General features: G+C 40.7%; 1 protein-coding gene across 6 annotated transcripts in view; it reads right to left on the bottom strand.

Moving 5' to 3' along the window:
• Positions 1 to 3,843: 3,843 nt before the first annotated feature.
• Positions 3,844 to 17,677, bottom strand: part of gramd4a (GRAM domain containing 4a) — a 45,291-nt gene continuing 31,457 nt past the window's right edge. For 4 of the 6 annotated variants that reach the window (XM_034578237.1, XM_034578236.1, XM_034578240.1 and 1 more), the window contains 14 exons: positions 17,445 to 17,470; positions 17,021 to 17,112; positions 16,152 to 16,243; positions 15,620 to 15,668; positions 15,467 to 15,538; positions 15,324 to 15,367; positions 15,100 to 15,209; positions 13,237 to 13,391; positions 12,467 to 12,484; positions 10,927 to 11,071; positions 10,601 to 10,694; positions 10,114 to 10,204; positions 9,582 to 9,650; positions 3,844 to 8,579 (listed from right to left, as the gene is read on the bottom strand). In XM_034578237.1, coding sequence (XP_034434128.1) covers positions 8,469 to 8,579; positions 9,582 to 9,650; positions 10,114 to 10,204; positions 10,601 to 10,694; positions 10,927 to 11,071; positions 12,467 to 12,484; positions 13,237 to 13,391; positions 15,100 to 15,209; positions 15,324 to 15,367; positions 15,467 to 15,538; positions 15,620 to 15,668; positions 16,152 to 16,243; positions 17,021 to 17,112; positions 17,445 to 17,470 — 1,168 coding nt within the window. In that variant the 3' untranslated portion in view covers positions 3,844 to 8,468. The remainder of the gene's footprint in view (positions 8,580 to 9,581; positions 9,651 to 10,113; positions 10,205 to 10,600; positions 10,695 to 10,926; positions 11,072 to 12,466; positions 12,485 to 13,236; positions 13,392 to 15,099; positions 15,210 to 15,323; positions 15,368 to 15,466; positions 15,539 to 15,619; positions 15,669 to 16,151; positions 16,244 to 17,020; positions 17,113 to 17,444; positions 17,471 to 17,677) is intronic. The other 2 variants (XM_034578239.1, XM_034578238.1) reach the window with 1 other exon arrangement.

Raw genomic sequence — 17,677 nt, 5'->3', positions numbered from 1 at the left:
CGATGTTACAGTTACATTACTCAGCGAGATGTAAACACAGGGCTTTAACTTTACAACACACTTTAATAAAAACACAAACCTGTGTAGCTTCAGTCTGGTCCCATTGCTCCCAGTGGTCCAGTCCCTCCTCACTGCTGCAGATCCAGGATCTGTCCCTCTCCCTCGCCTCAGTTCAGCTCTCAGCTGTTTCAGTGTGTAAACGGAGAAAACACGTGTCCCCTGTTATCAGGCTATACGAGTCTGTTTGCTAACGTTAGCCCGCATTAGCATTCAGCTAACGTCAGTTATAAACGCAACAGCGTGGTAACATATTTCCTCCATGTAAACTAACTCCTGTTTACGGAGGAAATACACAGGTGACATTAGTACATATGGATCTGGAGGCCATTTTAAGCTCGAGTCTGATAAAGTGGCTTTGAAGTCACGTGTGAAAAAATGCACCGTTGGTCTCCATGACAACCACAGGCATTTAAGTTGATGTCCGTTCTGCTGCAGGTTCGAGTGACACGTGCTTTCAGACAGTTTGGAGAGATGTCCGGTCTGCGGGCCTTCGGTTCTGTGCCCGTGGACAAGTGGACAGTCCACCGCGAGTCCAGAAAGAGATATTTCTGTGAAGTCTTGCAGTTGGGATTCCGCCAGAGGAAACCAGGAAGCGCCTCCAGAGAGAGGAAGAGGATCCGATTCTACGGAGAGAGAAGGCCTCGCCGTCAGCCCGTCCAGAGGCTGAGCTGCAGAGGCAATACAAGGTCCTTCAGCGAGATGACTGAGGACATGAAATGTCCCCAAGAGATGTCCCCCGCCCCCAAGAGGAGGAGGATCAACACTGGGGAAGCGGTGAAGACCAATGAGGCTCCTCGCACCTCAGCAGTGGATCCTGCACCTGAGCTCAGGGTCCAGAGGAGGAGATGGAACCTCTGCTATTCGAAGGTAACTTTTTATTTACTTGTTTTCTCCTCGTGTTTCATATTCAACTCGAAACGGTGAACTATCCCTTTAAGTCCAAGAAATGATGTGATTTATAAATAATTTACAGCAGAGTTCACCGTCAACAGGTTTCTGTTGTATATTAACTACAGCATTGTGTTTTTTTATTAAAACAGCATTTGTTAACATTTATCTTTTATTTATTCATTTATTATTTAACACTTTCTTTTCTTTTCAAATCCCAGACGGTGCCAGTCACTGAAGACGAGGTCACAGAGGCAGAAAAAGTCTCTCACAAAAAGACCTGGATCACCGGATCCAGCTACATCCACCGTGACAGTGCTGAGGACACTGAGGCTCCTGGCACCTCAGCAGTGGATCCTGCACCTGAGCTCAGGGTGAAGAGGAGGAGCTGGAACCTCTCCTATTCAAAGGTAGCTTAATATCATCTACTTTACTTTACTATTCATTCATTATTATAAGTCAGCAATTTATTTCCTTGTTACAGAAAAAAAAAACTGATATCTAACAACATTTTCTTTTATTCTTTTCAAATGACAGATGTCACCTGTCACTAAGGAGAAGGTGACAGAGAGAAAAGTCTCACACAAAAAGATCTGGATCATTGGATCCAGCTACATCCACCGTGGGGAGAAAGCTTCCTTTGACTGTTTCGGCCAGAACTTTGGACTCGATGCCAAAGTGGAGTGGTTTGGCAAAGGAGGCCTGCGGTGGAGTGGAGTCCTTCCTCGCTTTTACAGCGAGCTGTCGACGCAGAGTCCCCCAGACATTCTGGTCGTTCACGCCGGTGGCAACGATCTGGGACTCGTGCCAGCCAAGAAACTTGGCGCTGAAATCACGAGAGGCTTGATGCAGCTCCACAAAGACTTCCCCTCCATGAGGATTCTATTCTCCTGCATCAATGAGCGGCAAGCGTGGCGCTACGGTGAACCAAGGGTCATCAACGGGGACAGGAGGACAGTCAACCAACTGATGACCAGGGCTGTTCACCACTTTGGAGGGGAAGTGGTTCAACATCCACTCCTCAGGTTTTTCAAGAAAAAGCTCTATCTCCCTGACGGAGTGCACTTCACCCAGGAAGGAAACCACATCTTTCTGTCAGTGATCCACGGAGTCCTGAGGAAGATGCTCCTCTAAAGAGACTCACTCGACTCCTCCCTGGGAGAAAGTTGTTGATGTAAATAGATTGTTGACGATGAAACCTCCTGATCAGTCGGGAAGCAGTGAACTGAAAACACTTTGAGTCTTAATGTTCAGTTGACTTGTTTCCTGGATCACAGGATGTGGATGACAGCACGTGTGCTTTGTGACATTTACAACACTGTTGAGAAAAGACGGCGCCTCACATGATTGGAGAGGTTTATCAATGTTTACAGTATTTATACAAAAGAAATGCAATGACAATAGTAATGATGGTGTTGCTGAGAATGATCGTATAGGAGTAGGCATGTTGTGTGTGTATATATAATATAGGACACATCAGCTGGGAAGAGGGGTGAAGTAAAACCTCCATATGATTCTATACTAGTGCACTGTGTAGAGATTATCGTGTATAATTATTTGTATTATTAGTAGTAGTATTGTTTTATCTTATTGTGTAAATATTAAAAGCACTAACTTTGAATAAATGAAACTAAATGCATTGGTGTAAAGAGTACTTTGAATTTAAGAAAGATTAAGTACAGTAAGGTGCTTGAATCAACAGTTTGCATCACAGCACATATATTACAGAAACAGTTCATTATAAGTGTTATTATACTCTTAATAAACATCTAATGCTAATAAACGTGTTACTGTTAGAGGAAGACTTTCATTCATCTTTGGTGTAAGATTTACACCAAAGAAAGGGATCTATTGGCAGAAATTAAATATAAAATAATCCTAGTGATGTTTTCACTCGTTCCATCTAAATTGTACTTATTGTTTTCTTTACCCTAGAATGGGCCATTTATATTTAAATACTTTATATTTACATCAGGAGCGGATCATCTCAAAATCTGTATTTTGACCAAGTTATTATATTTCTTTATTTCAAATCCGTCTTTTAAAAACATTTCTGTGGACATACTGCATCCCCTGGCTTCCTTGTTTTCCATTTGCAGTCATCCTTCACCTGCACAGAAATAACTGGTATTTGTCACAAGTTACCTTTCAATCAGACAGATGGATATTTCCACCGCCCGAATCCAGTCCATGGACTTCATCTCTACTGTGGCACAAAGACAACTCGTCACCCGCTCGCCCAAAACAAAACAGAAACGGTGTCATTTAAGCCAAATTGCACCGAATGTAGAAGATCTCAAACATCATCAAGTATCTTGCAGCCGTCATTCAAGAGGTGTGATAAATATAATTTACCCCCGGTCCCTTGGAAAAAAATAAACAAGAAAAATAAATAAAAGAAACATTGAACAGTGGTTGCAGGTTGTAGCTACAGAGTGTACATGGCTGTCGCTGATTTTAGAAAGGATTTATGTTTTTATTGCTAGGACATTTACTTAATTCAACTGCCTTAGAGTATTGCTGCCTGAACTCGTGAAGGTCACAGGAGCAACACAGAGTGTAACCACGTCTTCCTCCACATCGATCCCTTGGCCGCGCAATCTCCACAGAAATGGAGTGAGATTTGGTGGGAATGCAGAACGTGTCAAACTGCCCACTTTCTTATTCCTGCGACGAGGATAAAGGGCTGAAATATCCCTGAGTGTGAAGGTTACACAGCCAACCGTGACCTCTGACCTTCCAGTGGAGAGAGGGAGGGGGGGGGCTGAATGAGAAATCTCTGCCGGGCTGTTCGCTTTCACACGAGGTGTCACAGTGACCTCACATGGGTGAGCACTGGTACTGCAGTGTCGAGCCAAAAAGGGAAAGAAATTAAGTGGAACAGACAAAGAGAAAATAGCTTAAATTCATTTACTTAAATTAAAAAATGTACATCACATTATCCTTTACAATAGACATGTCTTTTAAAAACTCAGTGGTTTTCCTTTTCTTCACTGTACATTTCAATAATCTGTATACAAATTCCTCTTTGACGAAAAGAAAAAAAGAAAAAAGGCCTTACAGTGACCGTCACAAATGAGAAATGATTTACTCATCGTAATGATTCCCAGTAACACTTGGGCTTTAATTGGAAATTCACTGCCTGTACCAAATATCATGAGCTCTGTGTCCGTCCAGAAAAAAAAAAAAAGGACTGAATCCTTGAGTTTGGATTCATTTCGAGCTTTTACATTCACCTCATAATGTCAGGTGCACACAGTTAATTTGTTCATTTTAGAATGAGACGTGAGCACTTTGTCCACTCAGTGTTTGTATGTTGAAATGCTTTTTGGAAAACCCTTACCTAACATTTACACACAGTTAGAGGAACTACATATTTAATACAACAGCGAGGACACCAGCTTCAATGGAGGGGACCTTGAAAAGACAACACCACTGTTTTTGACCCAGTCCCTCCTTGAATATGACGGCAGTAACATCCTCAAACCTTTCTCCATCGTTCACCAGTAGCGATACACACAGTGTGGCAGTCGTTATGTATCTGGCCATTCATGGCATTAAAGGAATATTGCAACATTTTGGAGAAGGAGCATTTCTTGCAGGGTTATTTATGAAGCTAGTAACAGCAGTTGGTCAGCTTAGCTCAACACAGTGTCTGAAAACAGTCAGACACAATAAGTCTAGCTCTGCCCAAAGGTAATAAAATCTACAATGGAGGAGAAGTCAACAAATGGAAACAGTGTTTTATGAACCCCTAACAAACTTTGTTGTTGGAACTCATGCACACCTCCTATGACAGGCACACATGGAGAGCTGCTGCACACGAGAGGATTTTCAACCACAGACATAATGACAGGTTAAACCAATTTGTAATTACAAATCTTCGGGAACGCACACACTAGTTGATTTTGCCAGAATGTAAAACCACACACTTGCCCATTGTAGGGAAACGATTTCAAAGTGGCGACTCCAGAGTTCATCCCGTGTCATTAGCTTCATATTTATTTGTGCAGACGTGACAGTAGCAACATCATCAAATTCCTGGCAAGAAAGCAAAGTGATCCAATTTTCCAAAATTACTAAAACGGTTTCTTTAAGCCACTGCAGGACACTTCTAGTGCACAATACAGTAGAGTGCACACATTCTAGTTCCTTTTAAAAACAATAGGTATCAAGCTGTCGCTCTATTCGTCTTTCTCTATAATCTTCAAAAAGGTGCATCAAGTCACAATGAACAAACTTAACGTCAAAAACACTAATGTTGCCGTTTCAGTCCATCATGACCATCTCTGCTCTGTGTGAACCCTGTGAATCTGGTGTTACACTGCAACGTAACCAAGTACCGTGATGTTGGATATGACAGTTTACATGCTGTATGCGCTTTTAAATACTGCTCCTGTCGCTATGGTTCGAGTTTCCTGTCGGTTGAGCAGAGATAGTCAAGTGGTGCGGAGCCAATGAGACATTAGTTCAACAACAGTGTAGCCGTCCAGTCTTCATAACTCCAGAGTCAAGGGAATTCAAACTGGCTTCTTAAAAACAAACAAAATAATATTTACAAGCATCTGTAAACATGAGCGTAGGCAGAATATGGCAGACAGAAATTTTAAGATTTGGCAAAAGAAAAAGAAAAAGAAAAAAAAAGACGTGATACATTCTGTGCTTTACCCGAGCGCAGCCTCGTCGGGGTCAGCGAAGCCCGGAGAGCTGGTTTTCAGAGTTAACAGATCACAAAAGGCTTCAGGTAAAAAGCTTTAAGACTACGACGAGCCGTCCAATCACACAGTGAGACAGCATTCACTGATTTCATCTGCTCGGGTTTTCCACCGTTCATGGATTCAATTTTATTCCTAAACAAAAAAATACACATCCATGTGTGGAAAGGCAGCCTATTAAATAACAGGCTAAATACCCATGAGAAACTCGAATAAAGTGGTTTGAACTGGTCCGTTGCAGCTCTGGCAACTTCATATCCAGTCCCGTTGACTATAATTAATAACGATGACATGAGGATTTGAACAGACTTCAAGAGAAACCTTGACATTTTGGACCAAGGGCAGTACTAAAGGGCAGAGAGCTGAAAATAATCTGGTGTTCTTGAGAAAGGGTGACACAGACGTGATTAAGGATTGTTAAACTAGAAGGACGTGTTCAGTGAATGAAAATAAAAGTCAAGGTCTCCCTTTGAACCGTGTTTTGTAAGATTTACAAGGAAACTAAAGCCTGTGCTGCTGGGCTTTTAGTGAATAAGTGATGGGAGGGCGGAGCAGCCACCCCACCGTCTCTCATCATAAAATCTGAAGATTAATCAAGACCTCCAGTGTTACAACTCGTCTCACAAAACACAGTCAAGTGTCCGATGTAGTTTGGCATTATACTTCTACATATCGCACCGTTCCGCAATCGCAAAGACCGGCTTTATGCTCGCGAACGGTGTCTTAAAATAAAGTGACGGTGAAATATTCAGTCTAGACATTTATCCGTATACTTCATACAAAGCCGATAGGTTTAGAGGATCTGGAACAAAGTGGAAGAGCACCCAGATGACAGTCTCGACTCACTGTGGCGTTACACATAAGCAGAAACGAGAACGAATGAAAGAAACAATTAGGCATGTCTTTGTAGCTCATAATCCTGGTTTGGGATTTTTTGAAAACAGCTCATCTAACCTCGAGCAGCCTCACCAGCTGGCATTTACTTTAAGTGGGAACAGCCAATAAGAAGAAGTTGACTTTAACAGATATTTCTGCACTTGTTTCGGATGAGGCTTGGGTTTATATTTGAGGGGCTGAGATACCTCAACACTTTAATGTGTGAAGGGGCCGTGACGTGACAGTAATCTGCCAGTATTTTGTTCTCAAGGTAAAGTACCTTCTTCTTTTACGGCTCGGGGTTTGAAGGTCGTCTGACTCAGAGAAACATCCTCGCTGTGGTCGACATCAATCCTGCGTTAATACAGAGTGCTCAGACGGCGCTTTGAGCTGCCCCGACCTGCGCCGACTCCCGTACAAAAACAACTATATGGCAGCTTTGAAACTATCTGCAAACACTGACATTGGATTTGAAGTATATTCAATGCAACAGGTGTCAGAAATTCAAGGTGACGGTCTAATAAAGTGCAGGTAGAATACTATTGAGGGGGGAAAAAGAAAATCTTGGAATACGTGTACAGATTGTGCCTTGAAAACAGAAGCTTAGACATGGGAGGCTGTGTTCTCCACTGTGCCTCTAAATGGCAGTCAGTGTTGTGCTCTCATCTCCAGGACCAACAGCTGCTCATCCCAAAGGCTGTTTGTTACGAAGAAAACAAAAAAAAATTTTCTAAAATAAAGGCATTTGTTGAGAAAAAAACCCCTCACTGTACGTTTCACATATGCACACTTACAAAACACAGAAGCGGATACTGAATGCAGCGCGTGTTTTCTGTTCGTTGGGTGACTAACGCGTTCTGAAGCTGCCGACACGTGTCTAAAAAGCAGAGGGGGAATCCAGGAGTTAGACAGCAGCAGTGTAAACTAACAGAAAGGCTCTGTGTCAGTCAAACGGTGATCTGACACTCTCACAGCTAATATACATTTAAACACACACACAGACAAAATCACTGTCCACTCACACTTGTGCACTCTTTCAGTTTTGTTGAGCCATTCCAAGAGGCACCAATCATCCAGTTTAACGTCAAAATATTTCATCACTTGACTATAAGCCGTTTTTACACTGATTTATCAGGCTAAACTTACAGATATATAAAATCTGGCAGTTTAAGTTTCTATTATTTGTCACATCTGCCAAGTTATGTTTTCGTATGTCAGCACGATTATGTAAAAACTACATGATGCATTTCCACAAAACTTGGTGGAAGGACCCAATCAATTTTGCATTTAATAACCATAAAATAATTCATTGATCTGGGTGAAAAATATCAGGCATATTAAGGGGACTGACATCTATGAGTGTGTGTAATTTGGAGCTGCTTGATTGAATTTAAAGGGGACTGCAGGGCCTTGGCAGAGGTGTGGACTCTACTATTTCTAGTTTTATGATTTTTATAGCCAGGTGGAGCACTTTTTGAAATCTTCCTACTATAGCGAACCACAGTGACATTAACCCACCCCCAAAATACACACACACACGTGCACACACACAGGTAAGTCAGACACCAGTCGGTCAGTCAGTTGGGAGAGGAGAACCAGCCCCCTCACCAGCCATCTGCTGATTGATAAAAACCACACTTTAGCCCCTCTCCCTGGAAAATTTGTTCCATTGTCCCACACACCCACAAAGTATGTCCAAATCCAGACGACACCCCCATATCCCCTCAGACGTGGCCTGGACAGAGAAGCCGCCTATCAAAGCCGGCTGATGGCCACCAATGAGGAAGCTGGTGCCCGTCACAAAAGGAGCAGGCTTTCGCAGAGGAGTGTGGTGTTGGAAAGTATCTGCCATCCCAGTACAAACTCAGGAGGCTCTCTGCCTCAGACTGAAGCCCCAGTGCAGAGACGCGCTGCAGGGATGGAGTCTGTCTAGAGCTCTGCACTGGCTGGTGGTTTGGTGGTGGTCATGATCTTCATGTACTGTGTGAAGATGGCCTCGAAAGCCTCGTCTCTGTGGATCATGGCACCAAACACCAACGGCTGGAGGAAATAGAGAGATGCTGAGTCATTAAAACATATCTACAGCTTACATGAGCAAATCAAGACAGCCATCATAAAATAAAATTTAAAAAAGAATACGTGTAAACTGAATTAACTGATCATGTAGTCACATGTCTGAAGTCTGCAGGATTTCTACACTGACCTCATGTTTCCACTAGGAGATGCTAATGTGCAGTTATCCAGCCTAGATAACTGAAGACCTGATCAAACACATGTAAACATGCTGTGTTAGATCTCATCTACACACTGGCTTCTCATCTACTATTTAATTGTAGAAAATATTTATTCCATCTATCAACACTACAACCTTTCTCTCAGCTCGATGATGTTATCTGTGGCCGGTCAATTATTGAATGAAAAAAATGGTGAAAAACATTTCAGCAACTATATTTCAATGTTTTGAAGAATCTATGGTTTTGATAGTTGCATAAAAGTTAAATAAGATAATCCTTTATTGAGCCCAACGGGTTATTACAGCAACCCGAGTACAGAATATATACAGGTAAAAATTAAGAGCGTAAAAACAGGACTATATAATTGCACTACAGTCAAAAATAACTGTAGTGCAGTACATCCACTTGAACGAGTGGTACAAAGCTGTTACACAATGGCAGCAGGGAATCGGGTATGATCTTGTACACAGTAAGGTGAAAGTTGTGATATAACATTATAAACAGTACAGCAATATGACTCATCCTAGAAAGATATATAATATAGAATGAGCAAAGTTCAGTACAATGTACAATGAAATACGTTGCACTAATAGTAATGCTGCTGCTACTACTACTACTACTACTAATAATAATAGTAATTATTTATACATATATTGTACTCTATACTAACAAACAATATATATTATAATATACGTGTTGTCTGCAATATCTCAAGTCAGTCAAATAAGCAAAGTCTCACACAGTATATTTAATATATGTATAAATCAAATGAATCCACAATAAAATGGGAAAGAAAACGGTACAGTACCTTCTGGGTGGAGGGAGTTGCTATGGAGATTCCCATTCCACTTCCTGGCAGGACCGACAGCACTTTGTACTGAGATTAAGTTAAAAAAACACAAAGATGAGTATTTAACAGCACAGACTCTCACAATAAATCACTCAGCAGGTAAATAACTTCATGCTGGAAATTGATCAAATACACAAATGATCTATGATCAATATTAACAGTTAAAGGATGCAATGAAATCTACTGTTATGGATTTAGCTAATTAATAAGTACAATAAAAATCAATCAACATTACAAAGCAAGTAATCATTTGATATTTTATTGTCTAATAAAATGGGGAATTATATAAAGAAATTATACAAATTTAATAATAATTAACCAATTAATGCATGTTTCAGTACAAGTACTTATTTATTATTCAAATTCTTTATTATCATTTCCATGACACTTGTGATCCTTATATGTTTAACTGCATTTGCAAAAGTTAACTTAGCTGAAACATTCAATTGGCTTTTTTAATTAGTAATTAAATATAATTAAGAGTGATTACCTTTTGTATGTCTGTGATGTCCACCAGCTTAATAACTTTGTTCTTTTTAGAGGCGCTGGATCTGGAGCTGGAGCTCTCAAAGCACAGGTAACTGTAAGGGAGAGAGGGATGGAGTGAGTGACAAGTTGAAAGGGGCGCTTTGAGAAAAAAAAAAACAAGCAGGGCAGCCAAACAGAGAACAACCTTAATGGACTTCTTGTCAGTTCAACATCCAAAGAGGTGAAGAGATTTAAAGATCAGACATATTCTCAGGAGGAGGCCCGTCCTACTTGATACACTATTAACTGAACGATTGACACATGCACACAGGGAGGGAGAGAGAGAGAGAGGATGTGGTGCATCTCTTTGTTCAGAACGTAATACCACAGCCCTCGCTCAAGTGATTCCTCGTCTCTGCTCCCTCCTTTGAAGTGACATCTTTTTCTCTGCTGCAGTCAAGACATAAGACGATAAAAGAGACTCTCATGAGAGATAATGCCCCACTTACTTTTCTGTGACGTAAAGCACTCCGTTCCTGATGTAGTCTGTAGGCATCTTCCTGTCGCGGTTTATCAGGCAACACCTCCAGCCGTTCTCACACACTGAGAACACACAGAATAGAGAAAATTCAGAACTTTGTTTGTACTACAAGTGGTTGAAAAATCCTGGTACTAACCTATAAAGTAAACAATCTAGTTTCAAACCATTTTGAGAACTTCTATTTTTCTCTTGTTCATTCTCAGTCTCAAATCGTTCATGTGACATGCTTAAGAAAACAGATGCATGGTTTTTTTGTTGTTGTTGATTTTTAAATTCTGCAGTAAGGTCTCTTACCGGCCAGAGGGCGCTCTAACTCTGACACGCTGAAAATCTCATGAAAGGCTCCCTTCTTGGTGCTGTGGGAGCGACCAGTCTCCTCCTCTCTGCTCACCCCACATGGGACCGTGGCGAGGCTGCTGCGAGAGACTATCGGCTGGACCTGGAGAGAGAGAATGACACACAAAAGAGAGGGAAGGCGGGAAAGGAGGGAGGGGTGACAGAGAACGAAGGGGGGGGGGGACAGGATGATGGGGAGTGAGAGAAAAATGGCCACGGAGGAGGAGAAGAAAGACAATGTGATGGAAAGGGAAGAAGAGGGAGAAATATTTAGAATCAAGTATCGCTTTAAGTTCAATGGGACTGCATGTTTCCAGTTCTGTTAGGACAAGTGGCCACGCTTCAAACAGCTCAGCCTGTGCTGCCGCATCATGTGCTTCTCTGCATGTGCATTGTTTGCAGCAGGTGTGACATGCAAAGCACAGAGTGAGGCCATCATTCATTCATCATACAAACATTATCTGTAAAGAAATCGTGTAAAATACGTGAAAATTAAAGCAACACTAAGCAACTTTTACTGAGCAACAGCGCCCTCTGCAGTCACACATGGTCATTAATTCTGTTGACTGTGTAGTCCCACTCACTGAACAGAAACACCTGAACGCTGAATGTTACCCATGATCCCCGGCTTCCTGAACCAGGAGAGTTAGTGTATGTCAACACCAAACTCTGTTTAGAATTGCTCTAATATTTTAAAAGTTTCCTCACTGAATATTAGTATTATTATAACTGATCTACAGTTCAGCATTACTCGGAAACTTGCCGGGTCTGATTCTGGAAGTTTAATCAGTTAGACCCTTCTCACAGGGGATACCCCTGACACCCACTCACCCAAAGTTACATAGAGCAAGAACAGATGTTATGAGTAAAGAGTAGGAATTAAAAGTAAAAAGTTCCATAGTGTTGCTTTAAATTTACATATGAAGGTGTATGTACACAAAGTTCTACTAAAAATATCCTGCTTAATGTGCTGACGTTAGAATAACAATGTTGTTAAGACAAGTGTTTACATTATGACAAAAAGGTTGCAGGTAATCAATTGACATTTCAGCTCAAAATGCAATTGCATTAAAGGGTAATTACATAACTACAAACAGTGGAGAACAGTAGGGACTAAATGAGCCAATATGAAATTACAGCGGACAAGGAGCTATTCTACGTGCATGTAAACTACTCAGTAAACACACTGCTATTTCCCACCGAGCATCTATGTCAATGGATCAAAAATGTCAGTTATCATAGAAACGTTTATATATATATATATATATATACACAAATAGACCACTGGGATTTTTATGAGAAGTTGAAATTTAAAATATTTTATTAAATTATAGATTACAGGCTATTCTGAGATTTTGATCCATTCTGTTTACGATCACTGACGCCCAGTACCAAGGTGTCAGGCATCTCCCACGCACACACAAGCATACGTCCACACACGCGCTTAGAGGTGAGCTGGCAGCACACCCAGGCACTGAACACACACCAGAGTCCCTACCTTCTCAATGCCAGAGAGCTGAGAGAGAGAAACGACAGAGTAAACCTGTGACTGAAGCCACAGCAAACACTCACAAATGCTCGTACACGCAAACTGACAGATGCAGACACTGAGTGGTGTCCACACATAAAGACCACAGCCAATAAGAGGGTGCAATTTAGTGTCTTATTGGCAGGACTCATATTGGTTCCATACTTTACTGACCACTTCTATCCCTTCTGGTCAGTGGTGGGTTGAAACAGCAGCTAAAAGATCAGCTCATATAATATTCTGCCACTCAAGCATGACATAATTTTCACATCCATCTTGTGTCAAATGAAAATATGCACATTTAGTGCATTTTTAACATTTTATTACAATAAGCTTCTTGGCTTAACTGCCTCATTGACGTATGTAGACATGAGCCAAATTCAGAGATTTGGGGCTATTGTGTTCACAGAGCTGCTGTTAAATCTCCAATTGGCCTCAGAATAGTAGTTGCTGAAAGTTCTGTGACACAAATGCAAACCCTCTAAAGATACGAAACTGTTGACACTTCTCGTTTTTAGGTTAGCGACACAGAAAACTAAAGCTGAAGGGGAGCAGAAATAATCCCACATGCATTTTGATCATATATTATCTTAGACAGGATTCAGACCGTGTGTGTGTGTGTCAGAGAGAGAGAGAGAGAGAGAGAGAGAGAGAGAGAGAGAGAGAGAGAGAGAGAGATCAGAAAAACAAAGCCCTGTGAGGGAGGTGATAAAGATGAGTTTGAGTTTTCGCCCTCTTACCCGCCGTGACACAGTGGCGTTGGTCCTCTCTTTTAGTTGGGGGTCGGTGGGGAGGCTGTTCCACACGATGTGAGGCGTGTCGTACTTGTCCCGCAGCTTCGGACAGCTCTTAAAAAGGAAGTCTATGATGAAGAACTTGATGCCGGCATACAAGCCTGGGGAGAGGAAAACAGAAAAAAATTGGGGAAAGGATGGAAAAAACGTTGCTATGGAAACAGAGGTGATCAACTAAATCTTGTATAGCGATGCTGGTAAAAAGATAAGTCACGTCCTCCTTTCAGAGTCCTCAAATAATCGTAGACTTTACATTTTCCAGTTCATTTCAAACCTCAGTGCCATTCAAGGTGAAGCTTTTTTTGTCGTCTTCTGAATCATTTAATTTCATGGTTAAAATTCTTTTAGATAATTTCCTTTTCAATATCTTGCACATTTCAGTATTTTTAATCAGACATATCGAGGAGAGCTGAAGTTTTTACTGGCTTTATTCATACAACAAGAGTTTAGGACAAAGGAGCAGTTTTAATAATAAAAGCCTTGAATCCTACTGTTCATATTTCAACAGAACAGGGAGACAATGCCACTGAATGTACGAATGGAGTCAGCTCTTTAAAGTAACTTGAAAAGCCCAACAGTGAACATTGATAATTAGCAGACAGCGAATACGTTGAATGTAGTCACCAACAGTTGCCTGATTATCAGACTGAACTGCCATTTTGTTTAATTGCATTCATTCAGCCTCGACACTGTACTCACGTCAGTCAATTTGTTGATTGAAACGTCATGTCGGTGTTTTTCTGTCATTTCGCATCTATCTGGCACACGGATGTCATTTTTAACGAACATTTACGCTGCAGCTGCCTCCATTAGCGTCCATTGATCAATGACAAATGAGTTTCCATACACTGACATTGTACAAATACTTGGACAGCTGCATCGATCTCATCCACCCTTCGTCCTCATTTTACTGATCTATTTGTATTCAATATAGCTAGTTAACAATGTATGGAATGGATGACCCTGTTCTTAAGTCCACCTACTAAGCTCTGATTGGTCAATCAATTTAAGATTGTAAATATCCCTTGTACGTTTGAAGGTTCTCCGCATTACTTTGATGATAAGTTGCCAACCACCAGCAGATCTTAGTGATCACCAGTGGATGTTAGTGACACATCATCAGTTGTGTATCTTAGCATCATCGGCTGTTTCTGACTTGTAATCAAAGGTAATTCTTTCTTTTACAAAGGTTTATGTAAAACTTAACAAGTCTCAGAAGTGGCTGGCGATTGAGAGGTATGAAAGCAGGCTAGTCAAGTATATTTAGGGCTCAAGCTAAGGGTGACAACTCTGTTTAGCTCACAAAAAAACCCCTCAGCGTGTCAACTATAATTTTTACCGTAAACACCTATAAAAAAAATATGAACCCGAAGCATGTCGGAGACCTGTTGCTTAGAAGAAATAGCTGAAAACTATAATAATCAGAGAGAAATACCGACAGCCTGCAGCTGCCCCGCACAGGGAGGACTGTTACATAAGTGCTGTATGAATGTATTTGTTTGTGTGCATTGAATTGAGAAAAAGCATTCGCATTCATTCAGAGCCAAATGCAGTAAACATACAGTATGTGACATGATAAAGAAGCTTTGTGTGTATGTGTGTGCATGTAAAGAGCATTCATAAAGTATTCAGGCATTTAGTTATTCTTCAGCTTGATGCTAAAATCTTTTAAATACATGTTTTCCTCATCACTCTACACTCAATAGATACTGGTGTACGGAGTGGCAATGATTTCAGCATAAAGCTGAAGCAGAACAAAATGTAAGAAAGCGAAAGGGTTCTGAATTATTAGGAACTACTTTCTCTCACCAATCATGAAGCCCATCAGTTTGTATGGCAGGACGCAGGAGGTGATGAAAGCCATCCACAGGCAGATGTAAAGTTTCCTGGTGCTCTCCGGCTGCACCCACATGAACAGGCTGACGGGCAAATGCACCAGATCACACACGAAGGAGAAGAGAAGCACAATATAAATCAATATTTGAGTCATTTATTAACACTGCTTGCAATGCAGATAACTTCTTCACACTTACTTCTTTATCTTCTCCAAAACATCTGCCATCTTACCAAAAAGGTTCTGCAAAGAGAGTTGAATCACTGTGTGAACTGTGAACCAATACATGTTTCATTATCGCTGTCTTCTCTAATCCGACAGGAATCCTGATGCGGGTTGTACCTGTGCTTTTTGTGCAACGTCAAGTACAAGCTGGAACTTTTCAGACACTGTCAAGTCTTCCTTTGGAGGCTCCTGCAGAAATGACGAAAGACATGTTGACCTCTGCTGCTGGACAGATTTTTGTTTCTGACAGACAGGAAGCTGTTGTCTTACCATGGGTTCAAACACCTCAGGCACTATGCTCCACTGGATCCTCCAACCTCTGGAAAATTGGGAGAAAATGTGAGTGCTGTAGATTTACAGTGTTCTGTTTGTATAAAACTAGGCCACCAAACTTCGATCTCTGAAGTTAGTGTTTTCAACAGCTTTAAAAACACCAGTTTGATTAATTGCCTTCATTTCATAATAATCCCGGGAAAAAAAGACTTTAAATGATTGAATTCTATTTGTGTGTTAGCAGCTGTGAGTGAAGGCTGGTGTTTAGCTTGTTTTAAAATCCATTGGTCTTCTGTGGTGCATTATTATGATCATAAATACAAGCGTGTGAGCAGGTCTTAAAAATCTTTCATTATACCCACATTCACTGTGTGTCCACAGAGAGCATCTGTAACCCAGCTGTAGCCTCCGTTATTAAGTTAAATAGAGTATTATTAGACAAAATGTACAGTAAACCTTCTAACAGCAGTGTGGTAACCATATAATAAAAACTTGAGCTGCCACTTGAATAGATGAGAAATGTTCTTACCTGGCGATGAGGTAATTTAAGGACAAGCGCAGGATAGCCAGGAAGAGGAGCATGGGAATGGCCCAACCATGCCATGCAGCATTCATATAGATCTGCAGACACAAGGAAGTCCAGCTCAGTATACAGCAGTTTCTCATTTGGTGCATTGACCATGGGAGATTCATCATTAGAATTATTTTAGCCAACAATGATGTGTCATTGTTGGCTGAACTTATTGTACTTTCTGTATTGTTGTAGAGGCTTCAAGTTAAACTTTTATAACAAGTATTTCTTGAGCTCTCACTCTTACATCATTTAAGTATATTTTTCTCAACAGCCAACAGGTACTAGCTGTATTTGACAGACTTCTGCTTAAGAAAAGTGGGTGGTTTGACAGGGAGAATCTAGAGATGGTCTGTAATGATGATGTGGGAGGCTCACTCTTACACAAGCATTCGATTTGGGGCAACCTAAGATGCTTTAAGTCAAATGTGAACACAAGAGCAAGATTTTAAAGAAAGCCTTCCTATGTATGGCCACAATAAGTGGGTTGAACTTTCGGATTGGACCTTCGCAGTGTTTGGTTGAGCAAAAACATTCTACCATTTATTTCCCTTCACAGACATTTAATTTGGGGTTGTTGGCTTTGGATACATTTATAGATCTCCCTTTTTTGTAAATTAAATGACATGTGGAGATGTTGTGTCAAATACAAAAGTATAAAGTTCAAACAGAAATTAACTTTACAGTGACGTGTCATAAATTATTACAAATAAAGTTGTATTATTATTGCTATATAGTATAGCACTTTTCTAACTAGAACCCTAAGTGCATCACAAAAGGATAACAAAAACAACAATAATACATTTTGTTAAATCTGTGAGACTCACAATGAAGGCAATAGCTGAGGTGTAGACAGAGTGCCAATTGGATAAGGCAGAGAGGTTCCTTAAGAAGTTGGTGACAGGTCTGGCTCCTCGCTCTGAAACAAGGATAGAGGAATCTTTAGTTGGATTTATGTCATAAAAAAAATTCTGTTACATTAGTATTGATTTCAAAGCATTAAAATGCATCACATATTTGAGTATTTCCTAAAATGAGACTGTTTTTCAATGTGAAGGACATTTTTACTCTGAATTATCAGCTTTGGAAGCCTAAATTTGACTTCATGTTAGTCATGAGGTTAGTTCCTGCAGAAGTAAATTTGAGTTGTTGATACATAAATTCCAAACATCTACTCAAAACATATTGATAATGAAGGCAAAGTGGTTGTTTTTATAGTTTTCTGTGTATGTGTTTTTTCGCAGTACTCACTGAGTCGCCTCATATTCTCTGTCAACCTGCATGGAGAACACAAAACATGCAAGTCAGAACACACACAAGTGGCTGCTTGTGTTCAAACAAACGTGCACACAAAGAGAGAGCTGCTTTCAGTGTGAGAGGAGGTGGTGACAATTTGGCCTTCATGAGGCTGGCATGACAGATTCATCTTTAATAGAAGAGGAAAGAATGAACAGAGAAAGGAGCCTGTAATTTCATGTTCTCTC

Source organism: Hippoglossus hippoglossus, chromosome 23, assembly GCF_009819705.1.
Source record: "Hippoglossus hippoglossus isolate fHipHip1 chromosome 23, fHipHip1.pri, whole genome shotgun sequence".
NCBI lineage: Eukaryota > Metazoa > Chordata > Actinopteri > Pleuronectiformes > Pleuronectidae > Hippoglossus > Hippoglossus hippoglossus.
Note: the sequence above shows the minus strand (reverse complement) of the source record. Positions and strands in the feature narration are given on the sequence as shown.